The sequence below is a fragment of the Panthera pardus genome, unplaced genomic scaffold, assembly GCF_024362965.1.
Source record: "Panthera pardus isolate Hobbes unplaced genomic scaffold, ASM2436296v1 HiC_scaffold_17, whole genome shotgun sequence".
Classification (NCBI taxonomy): domain Eukaryota; kingdom Metazoa; phylum Chordata; class Mammalia; order Carnivora; family Felidae; genus Panthera; species Panthera pardus.
Window position 1 is genome coordinate 129,514,828 of NW_026526732.1, and position 21,894 is coordinate 129,536,721.

A 21,894-nucleotide genomic window follows, 5' to 3' on the forward strand; every position below is an offset into this window, starting at 1 on the left:
TTTCTATAATAGATTGCCTAAGCTAAATGACAGGGACACATCACTCTAAGACACTGGGTGGAAAGGAAAGAAGAAAGGTGAGGTCTTCATGCAAACTACTCAAAAAGAGAGGCTTGTCCCACTGGCTGGGCCATGTCATCAGGGTTGAATCCAGTGTCAGGGTCCCTCCATCTCTTTTTTCTTAATGTTAGCTCTTTTATTTTATTTCATGTTTATTTATTTTGAAAGAACAAGCATGCAAGCAGGGGAGGGGCAGATAGGGAGAGAGAATCCCAAGCAGGCTCTGCTCTGTCAGCTCAGAGACTGATGTGGGGCTCGATCTCATGAACCTTGAGACCATGACCTGAGCTGGAATCGGGAGTCGGACACTTAACTGACTGAGCCACCCAGGCGCCCCAGGATCCCTTTTATCTTGATGACAGAAATGCATCATCCACTGTACTTGAACCAAAACGCAAATCAGAAGTCAATCCGAAGGAAAAGATACTTCTAGCAGGTCACGTTTGGGACTCAAGGCTAAAATGAAAATCCGGAGCACAGCTTTTATCACTGGACCATCACCAAAGCCTTCAAGTTATACTCTTTCTAAAATAACAACTGACTACCTCAGATGGTGAAGTTTCTCTAGTCGAGATGAATATAACTGAAACATCTTATTCATAAACCACATGCTCCCAAGAGGGGCTGCCTAAGGAAGAAGGCTTCCTCTGCCAGACTTGGCTTTTGCTGGTGACCACACTTAGTACCAGTTTCTTCTCTTCTGCAGGGCTTGCCTGAGACCTTGGACAGGCGCCTCCTTCTGGGATTCATTCATTCAATAGAGATTGCTAAGCACTGGGTATGGCTAATGAGGATGCCGACACCCAGACTGGTTCGTGGGCTCAGACCCCACCTGCAGAGACCCAAGGTTCCATGTTCAGGCAACAAAAGCAACTGATTGGGTACTCTCAGTTGCTCTGAAGGGAGAGGAGTTGGTAGAGGTCCTAGAGCTGAGCCAGGGGGTGAGGATTCAACAGGAGTGAGTAAAGAAACCACAGAGGTTTGCATACCAAGCCTTCATATCAGAGAGAGATGATTTTAGCAGCTGTATGGGGTGGACTGAAGTGGGACAAGGGTCCCAGCCTTACTTCTTCCGTGTCTCTGCCAACCATATCAGCAGGGACACGGAAGGTATCCCACAGGCCTCGTGTGATCAGGTCTAGCTTCCAGGCTCTTATGAGAATATAGCTCCCTTGGGGGGGGTAGGAAGGAAGGTAACACAGCAGTGTGGGGTGCAGGGGACATGAAACAGACACAGCCCTGCGTCAGAGACAAACAACACATAAACTATACAAAATACAAAGGCAGTGCAGCGTAACTGGTGCTGCGACAGAACAGAAGGCCCTGAGTCCACAGAACACTTTTCCAAACATGGTCCGAGCCTCATCCCAGATCTGCTCACTCATAATCTCTGGGGCCTGGCAAAGAGCCCTCTGGTAAACTCACACACACTCAAGTTTGAGAAGCATTGCCAGCACAGGAGGCCGTGTCCTTCTGTTGGGGGGAGCTGGGCTAGGACAGGGACGGGGGGAGGGGGCAGACAGGGAGGAGCACGGAGGCACAGGGATCCCAACCTCCAGGGAAAGTGTATTCTTCACTAAATAACTGTCTTCAGGCAGTCATGGTAGTGATTTAAAGTGCATCCCCATTTCCCTGAACTGAGAGAATTCTCTCAGGGATCCCATCCATGAGGGACACATGTTTCTGAACGTTTCTAAAGTCTTATTTTTAGCCCAATCAGATGCAGGTCGGGGGAGGAAAGAGTAGGAACAAAAAAGAGGCAAAAGACCCAAGACTCATAAAAGCAATAATATATTTTCTAGGAAAAAAGTCGTTTCTCCAAAAATTTTAAAAAGGAGGTAGGGGGAAGTTAAAGACCTTTATCCTAGAATCGATCATGTTTTCAGCTGAGCTACTGGAAGTGAGGCCGACACAAGATGTGCTGAAATGCACTGTTCACAAAGCACAGTTGTGAAGACAATGTAGAAACACAGGGGCAAGTGTCTGCTGTCCAGATTCTGGAGTAGTAACTCCAAACAGTATACTCCTGTAACAGTGTGGAAACAGTGACTTTTAGTTTTTCACATATAAACATGACAAAAGGGGTATGCAGAAATAAAAATAAAGGTGATTTTGGGGTGGTGGGATTATGGTTGATTTTTTTTTTTTAATTTAATACTGTTAAAAAAAAACACTGTACTCACGGAATACACTGAGATTTAAAGGATTAGAATGTAGAGCTTTGGTAAAACTCAGAGTAATAAGAATTAACCCTGTGATGTTGAGTAGATTAGGTTTACCCTTTCAACCCTGGATCTCTTTAAAACAGAGACAATGACATCTGCTCTATATATGAGGATCAGACGAGCCAATGAAGTGTACAGATACCTTGCAAACTGTAAAGTACTAGACAGATATTAGCTGTCACCATAATTATTACATGCAGCATCTGAGGCTGTCTCATTTTTTTTTCAATATTTTTTTTTTTAGTTTATTTTGAGAGAGAGCGAGTTGGGGAGGGACAGAGAGTGATTGAGAATCCCAAGCAGGCTCCACACCATCAGGACGGAGTCCAATGAGGGGCTCGAGCTCATGAAACCATGAGATCATGACCTGAGTCAGCTCAACTGGCCTGAGCCACCCAGGCGCCTCTGAAGCTGTCCCAGTCTTCACGAAACGGCGTAGTACGATTTCATTGAAGCAAAGTGAAAATGAAGAAAAGACTGGGTCACAGTTGCCCTCACAAAAGAAAATGGTCACGGGCCCTTTTTCAAATTAGCTGTGGCAGAAAGTTGGGGCAGGAAGATCAGTTTCCCTGCACTTTCCCCCTAGCAGTTGACAATGAGCACATTTTTTAAAAGTTTTTATTTAATTTATTTTTTTTTTAATTTACATCTAAGTTAGCATATAATGCAATAGTGATTTCAGGAGTAGATTCCTTAATGCCTCTTACCCATTTAGCCCATCCTCCTCCCACAACCCCTCCAGTAACCCTCTGTTTGTTCTCCATATTTGAGTCTCTTATGTTTTTGTCCCCCTCCCTGTTTTTATATTATTTTTGTTTCCCTTCCCTTATGTTCATCTGTTTTGTCTCTTAAAGGCCTCATATGAGTGAAGTCATATGATATTTGTCTTTCTCTAATTTCACTAAGCATAATACCCCCCTCTAGTTCCATCCATGTAGTTGTGAATGGAAAGATTTTGTTATTTGACTGCCAAGTAATACTCCATTGTATATATATACCACATCTTCTTTATCCATTCATCCATTGATGAACATTTGGGCTCTTGCCATACTTTGGCTGTTGTTGGTAGTGCTGCTATAAACATGGGGGTGCATATGCCCCTTCGAAGCAGTACACCTGTAACCCTTGGATAAATACCTAGTAGTGCAATTGCTGGATCGTAGGGTAGTTCTATTTTTAATTTTTTGAGGAACCTCCATACTGTTTTCCAGAGTGGCTGCACCAGTTTGCATTCCCACCAGCAGTGCAAAAGTGATCCTCTTTCTCCACGTCCTCACCAACATCTGTTGTTGCCTGAGTTGTTAATGTTAGCCATTCTGACAGGCGTGAGGTGGTATCTCATTGTGGTTTTGATTTGTATTTCCCTCATGATGAGTGATGTTGAGCATTTTTTCATGTGTTGGTTGGCCATCCAGATGTCTTCTTTGGAGAAGTGTCTATTCATGTCTTTTGCCCATTTCTTCACTGGATTATTTGTTTTTTGGGTGTTGAGTTTGATAAGTTCTCTATACACTATACTCACTGTTTATCTGATATGTCATTTGCAAATATCTTCTCCCATTCTGTCAGTTGCCTTTTAGTTTTGCTGATTGTTTCCTTCACTGTGCAGAAGCTTTTTATTTTGATGAGGTCCCAGTAGTTCATTTTTGCTTTTGTTTCCCTTTCCTCCAGAGGCATGTTGAGTAAGAAGTTGCTGCGGGCAAGATCAAAGAGATTTTTGCCTGCTTTCTCCTCGAGGATTTTGATGGCTTCCTGTCTTACCTTTAGGTCTTTCATCCATTTTGAGTTTATTTTTGTGTATGGTATAAGAAAGTGGTCCAGGTTCATTTTTCCACATGTCGCTGTCCAGTTTTCCTGGCACCACTTGCTGAAGAGACTGTCTTTATTCCTTCAGATATTCTTTCCTGCTTTGTCAAAGATTAGTTGGCCATATGTTTATGGGTTCATTTCTGGGTTCTCTATTCTGTTCCATTGATCTGAGTGTCTGTTCTTGTGCCAGTACCATACTGTCTTGATGATTACAGGTTTGTAATACAGCTTGAAGTCCGGACAATGAGCACATTTAAAGGAAGTCCATATCGTGAAAGGGAAAAAACCACTATTTGCATGCAGAACCTCCCACTGCAGCCATTTGCTCTGGGTAGGCAGAAGGAGGCTACAGGGAGCTCCTCTGGGTTGTCTCTTTCTCAGGGAAGCCAGGAGGGCACAGAGATGGGGCAGGCAGAGGGTGGTCTTGCTGTGACTCCCCGAAACCCAGGAAATCTGGCCACTGCAGCCTGCCCTGCTCTGGAGCAGGACAGCCACGTGTCCTGGCCACCACTGAATGCTGGCAGGGTGTCTGCAGCTTGTGATTCAGAGGCCTGATTCTTTCCCCCTGTCGGGGAGACAAACTGCAGTGGATTTCTTGATGCTGATTCCCTCAACAGGTTATCTAGGGACTGGTTGTTTCCTCCACCAGGGCACATCCATCTGTGGCAAGCCTCAGAAATCTAGACTGTCAGCCACATGGTAGAGAGCAGTAGTGGGCACAGCCACAGGATCAAAGAAAAGATGTGCTCATGTTGGCCTTGGTGCTTCTGTTTGAGGCTCGGTAGAGCCCTTCTGGTGTCAATTCTTGGCTTCCTGGGTTTTTCATTGGAAGGTACAGTCAGTAACTGGGCTTCAGGAACAGCACAGAGGCTGTGTAAGCAGAGGACAAATCCCCTGTGTCCTTCTAGAGCCCCAAAGATCGGGGAGGTGGGCTTGGTAAGACACACAGCCCTCCTGTCCTCTCCTTGACCCTGTGAGTGCTGAGGAATACCAAGGAGCCACCACACTGGCCTGACACCAAAAGAGAAGCTCCAGCCTCCTGTCTCATGATGTCATTTCAGGCTCTAGCTTCTGGCCTTCCCTTTCTCCCTCACCCAGAATAACTTCCTGGAGGAAGATACACTCCTCCCTTGCAGAATGCTAAGAAGAAACAAGAAAATGTGATTCTTATGATCAGAAGTGGCCTGTGCTTACTATGCATACCTTTTCAGTAATGGTCCAAATTACTCTCCAAAGTCCCTACCCTATAGGTGATATTCAGTGTTTAACCGCCAGTATGGCATAGGCCTTGACCTGTCATAATGAAAGCTGGCCCAAGCCAGAGCAGGGCAGCAATGCACCGAGCCAGACAAGGACCCTGAGTGTGAGGTCCAAGCATTCCATCCTGGAGGTAGGAGGAGGGAGGGAAGGAGGACTCTAAGTGTGAGGTCCAGACATCATGGAGGAGGGAGAGTCCCTGAGCAGCAGTCATTTACCAACAGTGCAGAAGTCATTCAACATTTTAACCAGTCTGGTATATACTGGCTGACTATCAGCTTTGCCCTGTCCCCTGGCCAACAGAGACTCTGTGTTTCCTAGCAGTCCCCCTCCCCCAGACACTATTGAGAATGCCCAAGAGTCCTGACGTATACGTGTCTCCTGAACCCTACCAATTTGGGGGTCCTGTGGAAGCTGGTAACTGGGTTCAGGATTAGGATCTGTAGACGTGAGCCATATTAAGCAGAGAGGTGCCATCCACTGACTGCCCATCCCTTACTACCCATCACTGCTGATGTCCTTTGTCCCAGTTCCTCCCACCCCCAGCTTTCCTCAACCAGCTTTCAGGGGCCTTCCAGGAGCACAGCTATTGGGCTTCAGGAGAAGCTGGGGTGGATGGGGAAGCGAGTGAATGCTGGGTTAGAGGCCAGGCAAGCACAGCTTCTTAGAGCATCTGGACCCAACACTGCCTCTGAGGTGTTTAGTTCACGCTGGTGTTTTTCTCTCATGTCCGTTATGGTGCACTTTTCAACCTGACTTCTGGATGGGGAAAAGACAGAAGAGAGCCAGCTAAGCAAATGTATCAATATATGTCTGACCCCAGTGTTGCTTAAGGTTTAATATCATTCCCATAAGGTCCCTAAGCCCTGGGAAAGTAAGATGCTATTGACCATGTGTTCTAATGTCCCTGGATCTGATGTGGCACGTCCCCACAGGGATGGGCGCAAAGGAATGCAAAGCAGCTGTTTGAAAGAAAGAAGTAGATCTGTGTCCTGACATGGAATGATGCCAAGCTTGAAAAAAGGCAAGTTGTAGAAAAAAGTGTGGACTTTGACTTCATGTTTGTATCTATTGTCTCCCACCATTTCTTGTGTGAGCCGGGCTTCAGTTGATGAGGTGGAGGTAAGGCAACTGCCATGGCATTCCATCAGAAGCTGCTGGTGGCATTGTTGCAGAGAAACTGTTCTGGCAAACCTGGGTCCGTGAGAGGTATGAGCACAGCAGGGGAGGGAATGCACATTGTCTCAGTGGGGACACTTGATCATTCCTGACTTCTTAACACCAAAAGGCATCAAACTTATCCTGGTTTTTTTTTGTGTTTTGTTTTTAAGTTTTATTTATTTTTGAGAGAGAGAGAGCACACATACGCACAAGTCGGGGAGGGGCAGAGAGAGAGGGCAGAAGATCTGAAGCCAGCTCTGCATTGACAGCAGCAAGTCCTACGTGGGCGCTAGAACTTACCAACCGTGAGATCACGACCTGAGCTGAAGTTGGACACTCAACCAGCTGAGCCACCCAGGTGCCCCAGACTTACCCTGTGTTTACAAGAAGCTGGTAAATCAACACATTTCACAAGCCTGAATTTTAAAAAAAGAACAAGTGCACCTTCTGGCTCATACTCTGGAAACTTCAGCATTGAGTGCCTTTTCTTTATGACCTCGACTTTGGATCTTCTGTGTTCATTGCCCTGGAAATTGTGAATCTGTTTACAGTGACAGGTGCCTCAAATAATGCTGTCCCCCAAACCTGGAAGCTCACAAAGAGAAGAACCTGTAAAATCAAACCAAGTTGTGTGAGTGACCCTGCTCTGTACCGCTGACCAAGTATGATGCCGTCAGCCATCCGATGAGCGAGACAGAGCCAAACCAAGTGAAATACAGTCAATCCACAAGTCTCTAGAAATAATTGTCCGAAGTGGTGGGTAATCATCTAACTCTGTATTTGTCTTTTTCTCTTTTTTTTTGTTTTTTGTTTTTTTGGCCACCCTTCACTTTTCAGTTATATTTGCTTAAAGAAAATGTAAAATCAGAATTGAATCAAGCTGCCCCTGACAAAGGGTGTCCCCAAAGGGATAAAATAGCACCTGATCACCCCCACAAAGCATCAAGGATAGTCCTCAAACAAGTGATAAGCACACCGTCAAGAACTTGCTGGTCCCAGCACCGTCCCAGGAATTGTGAGCCTAGTCACTTGCATCACCTTGTCACTAATTAAAGTGGTGCCGGGATACTGGCCTTGCTGCTATGGTTTTGGTGACCTGAAGCACTGAGTTCAGGGGGCTGAGGTGCAGCTGAGCTCAACGCAGGAAGACCAGCACCTCTGGCAGTTTGCCTGGGCTCTGTCACCATCCCAGGGAAGTGCCAGGTTTCACTCTGACGTGATGTTTGGGTCCTGAGTTCTGCCCAGTTCCAAGAAGGGCTTGGTGACTGGCTGCCAGGGTGCTGACGTGCAACATGGTGTGCTTGCCATGTGGGTGCTTTCATCTCACAGATGTGCAATGCTTCACCGCCGCCTCTGGAACACTCCTCAGCGGCTAGCAGAGCGTTTGTATCCAGTGTCCCCACATGGTCAGCTCTGCTGCAGGGGCAGGTGTGGGCGAATATCTGGATATGATAGACCTGTCTCCTGTTTGTAACCATCTGCTCACCCCATGCAATGGTTCAGACTAGCAGGTAGGAATCATCCTCAAACACCCAGTACCTCTAAAGAACAGATGTAGAAGGATTCGCTGGCCTTCATTAACAGTGTGGTATCCTAGGGGTGCCTGGGTGGCTCAGTCGGTTAAGTGTTCAACTTCAGCTCAGGTCATGATCTCACTGTTCATGAGTTCGGTCCCTGCATCAGATTTGCTGCTGACAGCCCAGAGCCTAGAGCCTGCTTCAGATTCTGTGTCTCCCTCTCTCTGCCCCTTACCCGCTCGCGTGCACTTTTTCTCTCTCTCTCTGTCAAAAATAAATAAACATTTTTTTAAAAATTAAAAAAAAAAAAAAACAGGGGCACCTGGATGGCTCAGTAGGTTAAGCATCCCACTTCAGCTCAGGTCACAATCTTGCGGTTGGTGGGTTCGAGCCCCACATTGGGCTCTGTGCTGACAGCTCAGAGCCTAGAGCCTGCTTCTGATTCTGTGTCTCCCTATCTCTCTGCCCCTCCCCCACTTGCGCTCTGTCTCTCTCTCTCTGAAAAATAAACATTAAAAGATTATTTTTTTTAAAAAAGTGTGGCATTCTAGAATGATACTGAAGTACAAAGACCCCTCCCTGCCCCCACCTGGTCTTGTAGTCCATGGCTGTACCTTCTAGAAAGACTATGCCCAAAGAGCACCTGGTGGGTAAATATCAACCGGGGTTTTTGGGGTTTTTTTGGAAAAGTATTCACCCACTAGGGGGAAAAAAACTGATAATTTAAAAATATTAATAATAAATCCTCTTATATGTGTGCTTCTTCTTCACTCAGGGGTGCCAATCAGAAGCAAGAGAACAGTGCCATACACAAACCCTCCCCCACCTCCCTAATGAGAACCTCCTTGAGTGGGACCCAGCCCTGTATATCCTTGAAAGCTAACCCTGTAGATCTGAGGCCCAGTCTTGTTAGCAACCACTGCCTTACATGTATATTTGTTCAAAAAAAGGACTCACTCCTGCAGAGGGGACAGCATGCTTGTCGAGTTGGGAACCCCTGCTGGCTGCCCATGACTTCAGGCTCTTTGAGACCAGAGTTTTCTGAGCCCCATTACAATAGTTTGATTTCTTTTATTCTGATGGCCTGGGATACAAAAGAAAGAGGCTGTCCCTTGGTGGGCTTTTTAAAAAATTTTTAACTGAACATCAGACATGCAGAAAAACAATGGGATGGCCTAGAATTCTGACAATAGATAAGACATAGGACGACCATATAATTCATCATCACAAATGGAGACCCTTGAGAGTGAAAGAAGGCTCTATTAATAATCACGCTGGGAAAATCGCATAAGCCGGGCATCTGGTCATGCTAATGAGCAGACACACTCCTGCATCTGGGGTGTCTCTTGTCCCCAGAAGCGAGGATGAAACGCATTAACTGTGACATGGAATTTAGAGAAGAGATATGACTTTGTTCACCACTCTGCTGGGAATATTAGAGAAGATAAAAGGTCAGTTCCTCACCACCACCCTCCACATTAGGAATAACCAGTATCTAAAATTCAAGGCTCACAGAGTTGAATGGAGATGGAGCATGGGTGGAGAGAGAGGGAACACAAGAAGATCCATCTGTGGATTTTTTGGACTAATCTTCTTTCTCTGTTGTACATTCAGTTGTGGACTGAATTTACAGAGATCTAGTTTGAATTCTTCAGGCATTCTTCCATTTCATAAAAATGATAGCAAATTCAAAAGCAATAATATCAGGATACTACACGTAACCAGTTTGAAAAACATCTTAGGCTGCTGAATTCTAGAAAGAAAAAGCATATGCATAAAGAGCTGTTTTTAGAGGAAGACCATGTGACCTATATTCGTAAGTTTGGATTTCATAATGCCTCTTACTGCTAAACAGAAAAAACTGAAAAAATTATAATTTCATGTATCCCTATTTCACTTTGCTTCATTAAGAAGTTATTAGGAAACTAGTATGATAAAAATGGTATATTTGAAAAATGGTTGTTATCACAGTTGCCTTGACTGTGGCAAAGCTGTGGCAGCTACTCTCCATGCTCACTAGAGAGATTTGCTGAACAAGTTTCAGGCAGCATGGAAAGCTGTCTGACATCATCAAAGGTCAGAGGAGGGGTGCAAATGTCCTATCCGCCTTCCACAGGGCAAGCAGGCAACAGTCAGCAGAACGTATGGTCTGACAGGAGACCAGAAGCTGAAATTCTCCTACCAAAGATTCATTTATATTGGTGGCTCAGAGGTTTGGGGGGACCTTCCAACTATCTTAGGAAATTTCAGTACCTTAAAAATATGCCTCTCGACTGGGTGTGTCAGGAGGCACTCAAAGGCACAAGGTTAGTTAAGTGCATTTTCTCAAAGGGCCAGCATTATTTGACAACTTGGGAAAACATTTTTTATAAAATGAGCATAAATACATTATGGAGGAGAACACACCATTTACATGAAGATCAATAAGGGACTTAAAAGAAATATTTAGTTACCACATCCTCTTCAAGCTAAGCCCCAAAACCCCATGAGTATGATTTTATTTAGTAACTACTTCCATTTGATAGGACCTGCTTCTAACTCTTACTCTGTTCATTTCTCTCTCCTTGGGCTAGTACCAACAGTTTCAGTTGTTTCTCAGAAATGCTTTAATATCTTCCTCATGTTCTTTCTTATTCTTGACATGTATTCATTCAAGTAAACACTAAAGTCATTTCCTCATGTATCTCAAAAAACCCCATTGAGATTTTCATTATCATGTTACACATTAATTAATTTGGCAAAAGATTATATGATTCAGTCTTTCCATGAACATGGTATATCTTATTTTATTCAAACTCATTTTCTATTTTTTAAGTTTTATAGTTTTCTTTCTTAAAGCCTTACACATTTATTTTTAAGGTTATGTCGAGATGTGTTATTTTTGTTGTTGTAACTGTTGTTACTGTCTTTTCTCATCATATTCTGGCTTTTTATATGTGAAATGGAAGGACGTGCCCATCTAAGCAATTATACTCCTTCCAAATGTGGAAATTAAATACCAAAGATGGCGTTTGCCTATAAAAAGCCTGTAAATTGATGATAATAATGGCATCTTCCTCATAAAGTTGTTGTGAAATAGGAAGAATTCCTAATTGATTTAATTAATTGAATGCTTAGAACAGTGCATGGCACACAGTAAATGCTCATTAAATTGTGACTGTTACATCTCATCATCATTATCATTTTTATTTTTTAGTAGTAATAGCATTATCATCATTAATACTAATAGTGTAGTAGGGGCGCCTGGGTGGCTCAGTCGGTTGGGCATCCAACTTCAGCTCAGGTCATGATCTCATGGTTCGTGAGTTCAAGCCCCGTGTCGGGCTCTGTGCTGACAGCTTGCAGCCTAGAGCCTGTTTCGGATTCTGTGTCTCCCTCTCTCTCTGACCCCTCCCCACTCAACACTCAGTAGAACTCTCTCTGTCTCAAAAATAAATAAACATTTAAAAAACTAATAATTTTAAAAATGATGATAATAATAGTAGTAATAGTATAGTCACTACAATGCCAGAGGTAAGATTTGTCCCTGTTCCCGACCCCCTGTTGTACAGGGAACCATCCCTGCCTGGGTGGTTTGACCATCCTCAGAAAGGGAAGAGAGCAGGGACAGCCCATCCCTTGGCTTCTCCAGCAGAGCCAGGTGTCACCATCTCTCCCAAAACTTTTCAGTGCCCAGGGCACCTCCTTCTCACACCAGACTGCCCTGACCAGCTGGAAGCATCATGGTCCTACTGGTCAGGAAGCTGTGCCCCAGAGCAGAGATGAGGAAAACCAATGAGTCCTCAAGTCCAGCCCAAGAAGCTCAAGTTCAAAAGCAGGAGGTGGTGTCAGACATCACTGACACCCTCTCCACAGTGTGGGTGGGTTTAACAACTACAGAGTCATAGACTTTTACACCCAGAGGGTGAGGAGGCTCTGAGAAAACATCTTTGAGGTCAGGATCTGACACCCTGTGGTATTCCTCTCGACAGCAGACAGGCCATGCACGTAAGTGACATTTACAAGCCCTTACTACATGCCTGGTACTGTTCTTATTTAATCCTCTCAACAACATGAAGACAGTTAATATAATTGAGGCCCTAGGAAGTATCTGGGACAACTGGTACATTTCCTTCAAGTCTTGTATCCCATTTGATTCTCATAACAACTGTGTGAAACAGGCAGGAAGTAGCAGAGGTCCCATTTCAGCCTCCCCACGGCCCCCACCCCTGGCGATTGAGCCCAGCTCCTCTGAGTCTAAATCAGATTGAGATGTGTTGCACGGGAGACAGTGCATTGCTTCAGATGAGTAAGCAATGAAGACCTGAAACGCTGTACTCAATTTTCTTTTCTTGGATCCTCCTTCTTCCTCCCCAGCAGGTTATTTGCCTAATGAGTCTCAGAGCTCATAAGTGTTTCTAGGCCATCCAGCCATCCCATCTACTTGCAGCTGAGTAATCTGTGTATTTTTCTAATGGACTCTAATGCCAACTCCTGAAGTTTATAGAATAGAAGTGTGATCAGCTTTAATGACCAATTTATGCATGGTAATAGTCATATGTGGCTGGCTGAGCCCATCGGGGCTTCTGGAAGGGCTGTAAATTGAAGCTGGTAACTGCACTTCCTCACTTCATTGACCGGTTCCTCTCACCTGCAGCTCAGAAACGACATGCTCTGTCATTAGCACCACAGCATCCATCCCATGGGGGGCTGGCCCCACATGTGTGCTAACACATTTTGTAGCCCAAATAAATACAACAGAACTGTTACACAAACATTTATTGCCTCCCCTCTATAGCTCTCATTGAGATAACTTTTTAATATTTCCTCCCTGTGTGAACTGAATATTTCTCTTACATCTTCTGTAATTGCTCTGGGTTAATCCCTTATAGCCCTGGATTATAGCTTTAAAGTTTCTACTGGGCCAAATTTAAATCATTTGATTTTGCTTAACAGTGAGTAGAGCATTCTTGTTACAATAAAATGATCCTATTGCGATTTTTATTGACTTGCCTTTATCAGTTCCATAATTCCATGGGTAGCTCGCCACCAAAGCACTGCAATAATTACTTACAGATCTGGGTTTCAGAACTGGTGGACGCAGAGCTTTGGTTATAACCAGGGATACTAGACATTGGTATTTTTAGTTGCTGAGTACTTACCGAGCACTTCTACGTGCTTCGCACTGTCCTAAACCATGCTGTGAAGGCAGCTAAGTCAGAGCAAGTAGAACGTCAGACCCTCCTTTCTCCCCATTAGTCATTGATATTCATGCAGAGGAACTGATACAGGTATACAGATACATGTAGTGAATGTTCCCAGGAGAGAGAGTGAGCCCCTTCTGCAGAGGGGACCCAGGAAAGCTTCAACCATTTGCACAAAGTGTGTGTGTGTGTGGCAGGGGCGGGGGGGGTGGGGGGTAGGCTTTTGTATGGTGGACATGGAACAAACCTTTGTTGGTGGAAGAGTCTGAGCAAAGACCCAAAGTGATTTGGAAAACCCAAAGTGTCATGGCAGTCCATGAGAGGCTCAGTGGTACGTAGGAAGGTGGGCAGATACCAGACAACTGTGACTCTCAGACCAAGGGAGCCTGGACAGATGAAAAGATACTAATTGTTATGGTTTCTTAACGTCATTGATTATAAGATCTGATTTCTTTCTTCCACCCCCGCAAAAGCCATGAAAGTGTTGTATCTGGATGGAGTTTTTTTTTTTAATTTTTTTTATGTTTTTTAATTTACTTCCAAATTAGTTAGCATATAGTGCAACAGTGATTTCAGGAGTAGATTCCTTAGTGCCCCTTACCCATTAGCCCATTCCCCCTCCCACAACCCCTCCAGTAACCCTCAGTTTGTTCTCCATATTTATGAGTCTCTTCTGTTTTGTCCCCCTCCCTGTTTTTCTATTATTTTTGTTTCCCTTCCCTTATGTTCATCTGTTTTGTCTCTTAAAGGCCTCATAGGAGTGAAGTCATATGATTTTTGTCTTTCTCTGACTAATTCCGCTTAGCATAATACCCTCCAGTTCCATCCACGTAGTTGCAAATGGCAAGATTTCATTCTTTGTGATTGCTGAGTAATACTCCATTGTATATATATACCACATCTTCTTTATCCATTCATCCATCAATGGACATTTGGGCTCTTTCCATACTTTGGCTATCGTTGATAGTGCTGCTGTAAACATGGAGGTGCATGTGCCCCTTCGAAACAGCACACCTGTATCCTGTGGATAAATGCCTGGTAGTGCAATTGCTGGGTCGTAGGGTAGTTCTATTTTTAGTTTTTTGAGGAATCTCCATACTGCTTTCCAGAGTGGCTGCACCAGCTTGCATTCCCATGGATGGAGTTTTTAAAATCTAATTCATACTTCTTTCAAAATGGGACATATTTGAAGGTTTGCTTTGATTCAAGTTCCCTAAAACCTGAGCTCTTTGGATCGCCCGTCACTCTTCATTCTGCAGTTTTCTTTGGAGCCTTTTATGCAAAGTTGATTACAACTAGGCCACCCCATACCACAGCTGCATTTCTTTCAAGAGAACACCTGTCCCCCAAAGGTGCCATCCTTTAGATTGGGGGGCGAGGAGAACCAATACTATGTTAACTGTGTCCCTGGAGGCTTAGTTAGGAACACAGGAGAAAGGCCACACAACAGGTGTTATAGCCTATCCATCAAGAAGGTGGCTGTTAGCACAGTGTCCACAAAGTGAGTTGTGTGGGAGAAGACGTGTTTATTCTGTGGCATGATAAGTGTCCTCCTGGATCTTCAGTCTCCACCAAGAAGACCACCTTTTCTTCCAGGTTACCAGAACACATGGCTGAACACTGGGCCCCTCAGGAGCTCTGAGATGGGTCCTGGAGACCCAGACAAGCATGGCAGTCACAGAGGCTGAGAGGTGGAAGAAACCCATCTGGTTCCACCTCTGTCCAGCATATAAATCCTTCTCCATCCTCACCTCCTCCTTCTTGTACAGAATTGACCACTTCCCAAGGCAGCCAATTCCATTTTCTGACAGCTCTGTGAAAGAGTTCTTCCTTATGCCATATCATAACTTCTGCCTGCCACTAGAGCCCTGAAAAAAACACTGATAAACTCAGCCAAGCATTCGTGAAACATGGTATTGTAGACACTTCTCTAAGAGGGGTTCCTGGTAAACCCTCCCAAGATCAATTAAATATAAAACAAGTTCCGAGGTAACTGAATCATTTGAGCAGTTATATAAAATTATTTTTATTAGACATTCCCCAAAAACGTTTTGTTTTGTTTTGTTTTTCCTTTTTGAGTAATTGGTATTTTAGCCTTTCTTCTGAAAAGCATTGAGGGGCACCTGGCTGGCTCATTTGGTTAACCATCTAAATCTTGACTTCGGTCAAGGTCCTTGCTTGCTCAGGTCATGATCTCATGGTTTTTGAGTTCAGGCCCTCCATCAGGCTCTGTGCTGAGAGCAAGGAGCCTGCTTAGGATTCTATCTCCCTCTCTCTCTCAGCCCCTTCCCTGCTTGTTCTCTCTCTCTCAAAATAAATAAAAATAAACTTTAAAAATAAAAATAAAAAGCATTGATAGTGGCCCATTTGTCTGTTGAGGTTAGCAAATGAAAATAAAACCATATAGCAGCCAGAGTGGAGAATGCCTCTCTACCTCCCATCTGGAGTAGGGTAAATATGGCTTCCACTCACCCCACAGCTATCTCAGGTCATCAAGAAGAGAGGCCAGACCAGCCTCTGTGCCCCATTCGTCATGAAATCCCATCCAGCTAATCTCGCCCCTCAAGATGGTTTATTGACTGCGTCATTCAGAGTGTGGTCCACAGAATCCCAGGCCCACCCTTTCCTCTTGCATCAGAAGCTATATGTGTTCTTTATATGGACAAGAGGAAGGGAGACTGAAGACACAGGAGCAAAGCTCATCACTGACTTTTGTTAGGAACTATGCAGAGCACTCATTCCCCACCACCACCACCCCCTCTTTCCCTTTTTTCAGTTGAAGGAATTCATTTGCAGTTAAAATATCTACACAATCATCCTCATCCCCCGAAATCTCCACTCTTATATTTTGGCTTTCTCTTTAAATAATTTGGCTGCTCTGACATCTTCCTTCACTTCCCTCTGGCACCACAATGCTTGTGAGCTACTGGTGCTCCCAAGGCCATCAGGATATCTCTCCACAAGACATAACCAATGGCATGTGAAAATTCAGATGGTCTGTTGGGATTTCATTGATGAGAAACCACCACTGTACCTTAGTAATGACAATAGAGTATTTAACCATAAATAAGGAGGACATCTTGCCATTCGCAACAATATGGGTGGACCTAGAAGGTATAATGCTGAGTTGGATAAGTCAGACTGAGGAGGACAAATACCAACTGATGTCACTTCTATGTGGAGCCTCAACAACAAAACAAATGAATAAACCAACAAAAAGCATAATCAGACCTATAAATACAGAGAACAAACAGATGGTTGCTGGTTGGGGAGGGGATGGGAAGAATGTGTGAAGGACAGTGTGAGATACGGGCTTCCCATTACAGAGTGAATAAGTCATGGGCATAAGAGGCACAGCGTAGGAAATATAATTAGTGTTGCATGGTAACAGATGGGAGCTACACTTGTGGTGGGCACAGCATAAGATATAGAGAAGTTGAATCACTATGTTGCACACTTGAAACTGCAAGATTGTGTGTCAACTGTACTCAAAAAAATAAAATAAAATAGAATATTAAAGCAAGATGAAAAAAACCACATGAGGGTCTAGCTTCTGACCCCTGACTGCTGTAGGTGTCTGCTATAGCCATTGAGAGTTTCCCTCATTTTCTCAGAGAGCAAAGACCCCAAATTACCCATAGATAGTGGCCAATCACTCTAAAATCCCTTCTGCACCAATTCTCCGTTTTCTAAGAAAGTATCACTTAGGAAATGCTTTTGGAGAAAACTCGTGAAAACCCTTTGTTCCAGAGGAAGGACTAGTTATCTGCTGTGGCCCCCAGTTACGGCTGCAGCATCTACCTGGGACAGTGGGAACACCTGGGCATTAACAGAAACACTCACTTTAAGAGGACACTTAGAAAGGGCAGGAAAGACAAGAGACAAGAGGTGAAAGAACACAGACCATGGTCCTCAGCCCCGTCTGGGACAGGCGGTCATATTGCTGGCAGTGCTCTTAACGCAACGCCTATTCTAGCCCAACAAAGACAAGACACATTTCTGTGTTATGCTGAAAGCCTTTCCTTATGGAAGAACCGGTTCTAAAGGAAGGGGGTCCTGTTCAGTGAGGAGCTGCTGTGCACACATCTGGGTGGCTCTCCCTCTGGCCACCAGCCAGGGAACCTGGTGGATGGTCTCAGCCAGCTCAGGACAGCCTGAAAAACAGACCACGGCTGCTGGTGCCATTTCTAAAGTGAGAACGAATGACTGGATCTCCGACTTGTTCTCACAGTGAGGGACGTGGGAATCAAAGGACGCAGGGAATTAGCGAAGGCCAACCTAGTGACTACAGTTTGCCCCGCGATGCAGTTTCCCACAAGCAACAGCCCTTTGGTGGCAGACGTTGGCATTTAAAAGGTTAGAAATGCTCTTTCTGACTTTTCACAACTAACGGAGTCTTTCTTTGCTTTCAGGTCCACATTGGCCAACTGTATTCGACCGACAAGCTTATTATTGAAAATCAAGAGAAACCCAGGACCTAGGGAGCCAGGACCAGCCACCACTGGCAGCTGTGGACCCCACCTTCAGCATCCATTTTGTGCTTGGGATGCGGGCTCCCAACAGACCACAAGTGGCCTCTTTCTTACATCAGCTTAAAATAGCCTCTTGCTCTGCCCGCCCTGTAAGGAGCTGATAAACTGAGTCTGGTTTCCATTCTTCTTTAGTCTTTAGTGAAAAAGGATGGCTGTCTCCTTGGTTCAAGTGTTCAAATGAAGAGCTGGAGTTCGCTCCCAATACTGCTGTGTATTATTGTGTCTCCTCTGCCCACCCCTTTTTGTATCTCATCCCTGCTTGTATAGAGCACCTCCACACTATGTTTCTTGGTTGACAATAAACAGAATTGTCTGCCTAAGTCACCTGACACCAGATACACTCCTCTCGATGAATGCATTTTTTCCTGCCAAGGCAGGTCCTGCAGAGGGCAGTGGGGACCCAGAGGGAGGGTCCCAACCTGAGCTGAGCCCTCCCTTAGTGAAGGTCGAAGTCTCAGCACCCAAGATTTGGGGGGGCAGCAGAGAGTAGGACAGGGTCAAAGGGGTGGAGGGTGCATCCTGCGGTTTTTACTTGGGCCTGATGCAACAGCAAAGGTGGCCCACAGGTGGCCCCACACGTGCAAACAAGACACCATCAGCCCCACCTGCGAACTTGTTTCAAATGCAGAATCTCCAGCCCCATCCCAAATCTTCCGAATCAGAATCTTCAATCTAGCACATCTGGATTCCTCCAGCGCACAGGGAGGCTGAGGAAGGGCCACTCGCAGCACCGCTCCTGAAAGCTGACTTCCAGAAGCATCCAGAAAATTTCTCGGCATCTCCCTCCCCCTCGGATTCTTAGTGAGAGGTGAGGCACGATCATTTATATCTGCATTTTTAAAGATCCCCTAGTGTTTTTAACATTTCTTAGCCAGTTTGGGGAAACTCTGCCTTTTGAGTATGTTGCAGGTAATGGAGATATTTGTGTGCATTTATCCCTGGAAACACATCAGTTCAAAACATAAAAGGAAGGTATTAAGTAACTTTCTTGATTTCCGGGGATTTTATGGGGGACCCAGATACTATCCAAATGATTTTTCACCTTTGTAAACAACACGAAGTGAATTCATTACTTAGGTGTTTCGGTTTGGAACAGACTCATATAAATATTTACGGATCACAGAATGGCTGTGACGGTGTCACTGACCCTTCCACTGACCCACTGCCCCGTCACTTTAATTCTTACAGTCATGTGAGTCAAACAGGAACAGTCTAGATCCACATCCTCTTGCATGGGAAAAGATCATGTCTGCCCTTCTCACCCACAAATTGCAGATTTTGTGGTAACGGTGGATTCAAAATAGATTAACAGTGTGCTCGTTCTGATGGGCAGTACATCTTGTGACTTCAGAAAGCTTTTGCCCATGGATAGTCTTGTACACCTGCACCTTGGTGGGTCTGGGATCTGTCACCGGCCCAGCAGTGTTAGGGCTGCAGCATGGAGCAGAGGGTGAATGTAGGTGATGTGGGTAATGTCCTTTCCCCCTTCAGCTGACTGTCCTCGAGCAGAGTCCCCCAGCCCTGGGATGTGCAGCTCTGGATCAGTTTTTCCACTCTGCATCAGTAGAAAATATAGTCATTCAGCAACAATTGCACCCAACAATGGGGGTAGCTAATGGATGTCACCTCTGATTTATACTTAATTAATTAAAGCAGCTGCTACTTGGAATCCTAAGTCTAGAGTTGAACCTCTCCTCTAGAAGTGTCAAGTTACCAGTAGGGTATCAGCTCCATAGGAGACTTCCCCCCAGATTTTAGTCACAGACACAGTGGACCAAGCAAACTTAACTTTGTTCTACAGGCCTTAACAGCAGGTCCCTTTTGTGTTAATTAAAGCTCATGAATGCCTTTGAACATGCCAAGCCTTAAAAATAGGGCTAATTTTTGTAACTCAGATAATACTAACTATGCATTAGGAATATATGGAAAGACTTGAAAGAATTGTGTCACACACAATCCACAGACGGGTCTTGAACCTGTACTTCAGGCAGAGCCTTATACTAGTCAGTCCCCAAATCAGAGGACCCAGGGTTGACTCTAGAGCTTTGACTAAAGGGACATGACCATGGTTGTGATCTCTGAAAGAGTTCAGCGTTCCACGTGCTTGACTGGGTCCCACATCACACTCAGCCTCACGGACATCTAGTGTGCTCACCTGTTCTGAAGGAGGAATTCAGGCTGGGGTCTGGAGATCACTTTCCAGTGTCTGCATTTAGCAAATGGGAAATGCCACTATGAGTTAACTTCTCCTGAGGTGAAACCATTGGCCAAACACGGCTATTTTCTAGACCTTCAGAGAGAACACTTGGCTGGTCTGGCTATCATGTTTTAATATCAGGAAACCTCGTATGACCTAGTGCATGGCTATGTTGTTCTGATGGCTGTTATTCTCTGGACTGTGAAACTAAAAGGAGATCATGGATTTGACGTAGCTGACTTCACCTTCTACTCTGCCCGGCCACCAACAGCAGTTACCTTTTTAACTCCCTTCATTCATAGCCTCACCCACCATGTCCAGCCCCAAATACAACCAGTAGTGCAATCCGGCATTCAGGAGCAAAGGGAACAGGCTGGGGTGAGTCTACAGAGAAGATAAAGTGTCACAGTTGGCTGGCGGTAGAGCCTACCTGGTCCGACCCTCAAATCTGCAGGTGTGAAAAACAAGATCTCGATCATCCCGGCTCATTGGCAGACCTTTTCCACCCACTCCTTTTGCTGATCTTTTCGTTCATTCAGCACTGCCTGCGAGCCAGCGGTGCAGGTGCCAGGGGGAGACCAGTGAACTAGACACGGCCCCTGACCTCACAGAGCTTGCAGTCCAGGGAGCAAATTGAATGAGAAAGGACCAGTCTGAGGAATGTTACAAAGGGTGACATAGAGGTACTCTAGGAGCTGATGGGGTGTATCTGGAAAGCCCTCCCTGAGGTCAGGGGGATTTAAATTTAAGATTAAATGAGGAGTTGGCTGGACAAAGGATGTGGAGAGGAGCTCTCTAGGCGGGAGGAACAGCACATGCAAAGCCCTGAATCAAGGCAGGAAAGTGCTATGCAAGGAACCAAAGGAAGCCCAGGATGGCTGACAGGCAAAGATGAGTCAAAAGGCAGGAACCGCTCTGCTGAAGGCCGTGGGAGCCTTGGCCTGAGGCTCTAAGAAGCTACTGAAGTTTTTCAGCAGGATGATATTTGTATTTGTGTTTTTGGACAGGAAGTAGGATTTATTGGTGGGCATGGAAAGGGATGGGCGGTGCCAAGGTTCTCTTGAGTGCAGAGCCCACCATTTGTCCAAGGGGCCATAATTAGGGATGTGTTTGATGATCCCTGTCTGGGATGAGCCACTTTTCAGCCACCATTTCTTCAAATTCATCCACATTAAACTTAGTAAAGCCCCACTTCTTGGAAATGTGGATTTTCTGGCAGCCAGGGAACTTGAACCTGGCCTTACATAGGGCCTCAATCATGTGCTTCTTGTTCTGCAACCTGCTATGCATGGACATGATGACTCGGCCAACGATGGCCCTGGCCTTTGTGCCCTGGGCCTTTCCAAAGGTACCCTGCATACCTGTCTGGAGCCTGGATTGGAGATAGCATGAGGTCATACATCAATGTCCACTGGAAAGGGCTGTCCCCAAGGCCCCTTAGGGCAACCCATACAATCAACAGGCTTCATACACTACCAAGGAGGCTACTGCGTGTGGCCATTGCATACTGGGCCCCTGTGGGGAAAGAGCACAGTCGGCTTAATTGGCTGCAGATGATGTTTGTATTTCTAAAAGGTAACATTGTTATAAGGGGACTAGACTGGGAGAGATGTAATGAGACCAACTTTTTTGGGGGGTGGGGGAAGGGTTACATTGAACACTAATCCAGGAAAGAGATACGGTGACAGTTGCAAAGTAGAGTCAACATCACTCTAAGAAGAACTTGCTTCTGCTCAGCTGCTCTCCCAAGGAGGTGGGAGACACGTGGAGCAGAGACGCCCAGCTGAGCCTCCCAGCCAGGTCTCGCTTAGATCAGTCAGCTGCAGCCAACCCTCAGGTATGTGATACATAAATTATTGTTTAAGGCACTGCGTCTTGGGTAGTTATGGAGCAATGACAAACTACTACAGAGAGCTAGCTAGTATAATAGTTTATCACTTTAACAGGGCCACA

The 21,894-nt window shown here is 45.2% G+C and overlaps 1 protein-coding gene and 1 non-coding gene across 6 annotated transcripts in view; one reads left to right on the top strand and one right to left on the bottom strand.

The window, feature by feature from the left end:
- Window positions 1-17,946, top strand: part of LYRM4 (LYR motif containing 4) — a 169,196-nt gene extending 151,250 nt beyond the window's left edge. For all 5 annotated transcript variants that reach the window (XR_008423059.1, XR_008423060.1, XM_053904935.1 and 2 more), the window contains one exon: window positions 17,625-17,946. Coding sequence is in view for 3 of the 5 variants with exons in the window: in XM_053904935.1 (XP_053760910.1) it covers window positions 17,625-17,693 (69 nt within the window). In the remaining 2 variants the exon portion in view is untranslated. The remainder of the gene's footprint in view (window positions 1-17,624) is intronic.
- Window positions 17,947-21,360: 3,414 nt separating this feature from the next.
- On the bottom strand, window positions 21,361-21,494 carry LOC128777904 (small nucleolar RNA SNORA70). The gene has a single exon (XR_008423208.1). It is a non-coding gene; the product is annotated as a small nucleolar RNA SNORA70 (small nucleolar RNA).
- Window positions 21,495-21,894: the final 400 nt, after the last annotated feature.